The sequence below is a fragment of the Gossypium raimondii genome, chromosome 2 (genome assembly GCF_025698545.1).
Source record: "Gossypium raimondii isolate GPD5lz chromosome 2, ASM2569854v1, whole genome shotgun sequence".
In the NCBI taxonomy this organism is placed as follows: Eukaryota; Viridiplantae; Streptophyta; class Magnoliopsida; order Malvales; family Malvaceae; genus Gossypium; species Gossypium raimondii.
Genome location: NC_068566.1, coordinates 12,923,046 through 12,928,674, shown reverse-complemented (window position 1 = coordinate 12,928,674; position 5,629 = coordinate 12,923,046). Strand labels below are relative to the sequence as shown.

Below are 5,629 nucleotides of genomic sequence, written 5' to 3'. Positions count from 1 at the left end.
TGTCTGAGCGCTCCATATATTTTTTTCTTCTTACCTTTGCAAGCTTGAAGTTCCCCTTAGTGTGAGATAATTTTTCTTTAGCCTCCAAGTGATTTCTTTTATTTTCATTTCCTCCTCTTTTTTTCCTTTAAATCTCGTCACCATTGTTTTTAGGATTTTTAATTGTGCCACTCCACCAAACACAGAAATCGCGGTGGAATGAATTGCTTGCTGCCAATTTTTGAATTAAAGAGTATGCTCCACCGCAATGAATCAAATCCGGTGGAGCGGGAGACTTTTCTTCACCACTTTTGCTCCATGTTCTAAGTTTTCTACTCTTCATCTGATCTGAGACCTACATGAAAGAAAAATAGCAAGTAAACTCGAACTAAGGCTGTGTTTGATAGGGGAAAATCAATTCCGGAATTGGTTTTACACGTTTTCCAGTGTTTGATAGCAGGAAAATATTTTCCTTTTGTAAAATCAATTCCGCAACACGGGAAAACCTATTACAAATTTGGGGAAAATGTCTTACGCTTTTGAACTCGGTAAGATATTTTTCGGAAAATGATGCCTTCTTCTCCCCTTTCCCCTTTCCCTTCCCCTTCCCTTTTCCCTTCCCCTTGGATTGCAAATCAGTTTGGTCAATGACCTCTTCCGGTTCCTCCTTAATCCAGGTAAGGCTCCTTCTTCTTCTTCCGTTCTTCATTCCTTTTTCTTCTTCTGTTCTTCATCTTCTCTTCTCAGCATATTCTGTTTTGTTTCCTCTCTTCCTCTCTCGTTCTTTGATTTCTAACATTTTTATTTTAATAAATTATGCTGATTGTCATCAAATTGAGAGAAAGTATAGTAGCCGATGAAGATTACAGATTATCTATTGGGCTATTCGCCTCCTATTTGGGTGACTTTTCTTGCTGGATGATATTTTGGTTATATTTTGGTTATATACAGATGGTTGAAGCCCAAGTGGAGCCGCCCTATCCTCTAGATTATGAAGGTAAGTTAGCACAGCTTTGCAACTTCTTTCTTGCTTCAGGTTGTGTTAAAGATTAACAGTATTTCTTTACTAGCTGATATTGGAAATTTCCTCTTCATATTTCGAGACTTTACTGTGTTCCAGTCCACTTTTCTTTTATTGTTTCTTAACTAATCTCAACCAAACAGTAAATTGCAGGTTTGGTTCATTTGAGTATGTACTTGAGTGTTTAGAATTATCCTGTGATTTGCTTGTAAATTTGTACCAACCCAATACTAGTTCCTCCAATTGCTTCTCAAATATTTGTTCTTTTCTTTCTGGGTTTGCAGTAAGAGCTCTTCGTGAGATAGCAACAGAACTTGGGAAGAAGGATTGGAATTACAATGAAAACCCTTGCAACAATAAGTCAAGTTGGTTTACTCCACCGCCGCCGCCAAATGTGCCTGAGGCCATTAACAACAGTACTGTCACCTGCAATTGCTCCTTCCCCAATGGTGAATGTCATATTGATGGCATGTAAGTCCTCACTGGTCATAATAAAATTGTTGCTTATTTTAATTTCCTTAACCATAGACAGTCCTCTTTCTTTTTATTTTCAGTATGTTAACTTTGATTTCTGTATCAGTGATTTGCTTTGCTTGAATTGTACATTTTGATTTTAGCACTATGAAATTATTACCATAGGCAAATAGAGTAAGGGTGTGCCTCATTCAAGATGAATGGCTGTATGAGTATGGCTTCGAATTCGGATACAAATTTATCCCAATTAATCATCTCAGTCATTAGAATAGAGCACATATTTCGAAGTGGCTAAGGTTATCCATTAGAATGTATGGAAGTTTTGAGAAGTCGTTGGACGAGCTGAGATCCTTTTTCAGAGAAGTCAATGTCCGTTTTGAGTTCCTTTATTAATATTTCCTTTCTTTTTAGACTGTTTGGTTTTCTTGTGCATGGACTGTGGTCTAATGGTGTTACATAAGGTCTTTTCTCTGGCTTCACTTGTTTGCAGGACTTGGTTTTCAAGAAATCATGCTCATTCCTTGATGTTACTTAAAAAAAACATATTATTTATCACTAAGCTAAACAATACATGTTGACTTGTCACATTGTGCTGAAAACAAAGTTTCAACTGAGCAAATCACACAAAATTGCCTTACAGCATACAAATATGAAAATATTCCTCACACTCCTTTTGTGAACGATTTCTGTCTTTTTTTCATATAATAATAAAGCAAATGAGAGGTTTATATTTCATCGATTTTTGTCTTTTTCTTCTATAATTTCCTGGCCTAATGATGCGGGGAACCTTATTGAACCCCATATTCTTTTAGGAAAATAGTCATTTTTCTCATGTTGTACTAGCTGAACTGTATTGTTCTTTTATATATGTGCTGCTATAATTTTACCGGGCTGTTAGACATTATCTTAACTCACACGACTTGTACCTCTTTGATTATGTTCATCATTGCTAGACATTTTTTTGTTGTAGTGACTCCAACCTCTTCAGTTCAGTGCTTAGAAATGTGTGTTTTCCATTTCTTTTAGGCAAATGCATGACCAAGTTGTATTCAAGAGTGAAAAATGAAGAAACATGTTGCTATTGTATCATCTGATGTTGTCACTGTAAACATCTTATCTTGCTGGTTACTTTCAAAGTAATTAGTTATTTTGAGAATGAAAAATATTATGTGGTTCTGGCTATAAATTCTTATGCTGTGATTGTGTTCATTTATGCTATATTTGGAAACATAAATTTGAAAATTTGGATTTGGAATTCATTTGTAACCTCAGAGTACTCTTCTGTTTTAATTGCTGTAATGTGGGTTTTAAGATCCATTGCAATTACATGTTAAGCTTTTCACTTTGCCAGATCCCCAAAGGCATTATTGTTTGAGATTTTTGAGGGAATTATTTGATATGTACTTGAAATATTTTGCTAACAGCCTAAAAGTTAAAAATGAATTATTTGCTAACATTTTGCAAAAGGCTCACACGGACCTCGACAAAATGGGTCTACTGCAGTTTCACAAGACATTAACAGTCTGAAACATATTGCATTGATGGAGGCCAAGATGAAAAAACTCTCTGATTTACTGAGTAAGGTTAGTTGGTTGCTTACTTTACCCTTAACTGTCTTTGATAAAAATGTGAAACATGAGCGAAAGTCTTTGCAAAAGTATGTCGCTGCTGTTTGTAGTCCAGATATGGTAACTATAGTGGATGGTTTTAACTACTATTTCTGTGATCTTTTACAGACAATTGAACAAACAAAAGAAAATGTGGTAAAGAAGCTAGCATTGACGTATGAGGAAATGGAACAAGAATGTAAGGAGGTAAGTTAATCCCTTGGCATACTAATTCAAGTGTATCTAATACTAGAACAAAAAAAAAATGTTGGTTCCAATTTACATATCATGAAGATGGTAGTTATATAATTTTACATTCATGTGTTTTGCTGAGGGGAAAGACCTGGTTGTGTCTGTTATGTCTGCAATGGGGGAAGAGCAGATCTGTGCTCTCAAAGACATTGGTCCTAAGTAGTTTCAAATTCATTTATTGCAAATCTTAGATGGAACCATAAAAGACTTTGGTAGTACTAAATGCGGTTTTGATGTTTTGTTTTGGGTTTGGATAGAAAAAAGAGAACAACAATATAACTAGTTTCTTGTTGTGCTATGGATTACTGTTTTGCTTTTCTTTTTCAATAATTTTTATTATCTCGTCTTTATTTTTTGTGTTGGTAACATTTAAATTCTAGCTTTTAATTGCATATTACACTTGCATTAGTTACCCAATATATATTAATGTAGCAATTTAAGTTTGACATATCATTTAGTACGAGTTAATACAATATACTAGTTTTAAAAAAATGAAATTTTCTAATAATTACAGTATTTTTATTTTAATTTAAATCCCATGTTAAATATATGTATCACAAGAATCGATTGATAAAAGTAGAATCAAATTAATATAAAATTTAAATACAAATAAATGTTTTAATAATGAAGAAGTAAAATCAAATTGGTATAATCTACAAATAGATGAACATTTGGAATTTAATTAGATAAAAACTTTTATTAATAAAAAATTATTTATAAATAAATCATTGCAATATGTGTAAAAATAATTTAAAATATAAAAATTTATTAATATGTATATAAATTTATTAATATATGTAAAACAACTTTTCCGGAAAATATTTTCGGAAATCACAAACAAGAGAAAATATTTTACATGATTCAATCAAACACCGTAAAATATTTTCCAAGAAATCATTTTACGAAAAGTAAAATATTTTCCGAAATCATTTTACTGGAAAACATTTTACCGCCAATCAAATGACCCTAACTTCAAAAATGATAAAAAACCAAGAAAAATTTAAATGAAATATAATTAATTCAAAAACTATAAAATGCAATAAAACTACTCTAAATGCTAATATCACCTCTTAAAATACTATGAAAACTATACTAAAATAACTTTAAATATGAGAGTTATCATTATATAAAAGTCAAAACCATGCTTCGTTGAATGGTAAAATTGAAGTTTTATTGACGTTTATTGAAAATATAAAAAATACAAAAATATTCTGGTAATAGTATAATATATTTTGTATATAAAACTATTTTCCAACCGAATTGAAGGGAATTAGTGATATATACGAAAAAAAGGGGATGCATCGCTTACGAAATTAACCAAATTAAAAGGAGATTAAGGAAACCCCAACAATGCATTACAATCCCTGCCGATGGTATTTCAAGTCTCCTCACACTTCAAATTCATCTGTGTGGTTGGAAGCGAATAATAAGTGAACTTTTTGAAGTTGGAATTTGTTTTTTCAGATGTTAAATCTAAATTTAATTGGTTCGATATTTGAACTAATTTTTTAAAATCGATTGGATAATTTTTTTTTAAAAAAAGAAAATTTTAAGTATTTCACTACCGATAAACTTTAGTTTTTAATTTATATTTAAATAAAATTTGAAGAGAGATGGTGCCCCTCTAGTTAATATGCTCATTTTAGTTCTTATTAAGATTAAAAGAACTAGAGAAGGTTTGTTGAATATTTATATTTCCATTTCCTTTCTTGATATATTATTAAAGTGTTTTGAATAATTATTGCACGTGATGCTGAAATTACTTCAAGCTTTTGACATGTTTGGGAATTGATGACTGATAAGCATGCCGTCCCGCTTTAGTGATTGTGCCCACAACCCCAACTTCCTACTTGGTATATTTATATCATTATTTTTGAATTACAATAATAATAAAAAACTCAAATAATTAAATTTGAATTTAAGTGACGGTGAACATCCTTAACCATCATGTCATCACATTGAATTTTACTAGTATCGTTTTTTATTTTTTTTATTTTATAAATCTAGATTTTTTTAAAAAAAATCATCATATATTATATATGTATATAGTCATGTTTTTTTATTCATATTAATGCTGTAAAAATCACAACCCAGATAAAACCCTTCGTTCAATCTCTAAGGGTGAGTTTGGATGGGCGGTGTGTTTATCTGCGGTTAGTGTAAATACAGTGGTGGCGGTGAGATTAGATACTGTAGCGATCATACTGTAGCGTGAGACAAAAAGTAAGCTAAACGCACCGCATCCAATCGCCCATCCAAACCCACCCTAAATCTCAAATATAAAAACAATGCTTTT

The 5,629-nt window shown here is 31.7% G+C and overlaps 1 protein-coding gene across 4 annotated transcripts; it reads left to right on the top strand.

Moving 5' to 3' along the window:
* The first annotated feature begins 499 nt into the window (after positions 1–499).
* Positions 500–3,683, top strand: LOC105778127 (splicing factor SF3a60 homolog). 4 transcript variants are annotated; one of them, XR_008192476.1, is made up of 5 exons: positions 506–656; positions 931–976; positions 1,285–1,471; positions 2,978–3,057; positions 3,211–3,683. XR_008192476.1 is itself a non-coding variant. In XM_052625975.1 (4 exons), the coding sequence occupies exons 1-4, from the start codon at positions 627–629 to the stop codon at positions 2,538–2,540; spliced, it is 303 nt and encodes a 100-aa protein (XP_052481935.1). In that variant the 5' UTR covers positions 500–626; the 3' UTR covers positions 2,541–2,683. The 4 variants fall into 4 exon arrangements, 2 of the variants coding, with proteins under 2 accessions (XP_052481935.1, XP_012457197.1); XR_008192475.1 differs by having other exon boundaries at positions 516–656; positions 2,942–3,057; XM_052625975.1 differs by lacking the exons at positions 2,978–3,057; positions 3,211–3,683 and adding an exon at positions 2,501–2,683 and having other exon boundaries at positions 500–656.
* The last annotated feature ends 1,946 nt before the right edge of the window (positions 3,684–5,629 follow it).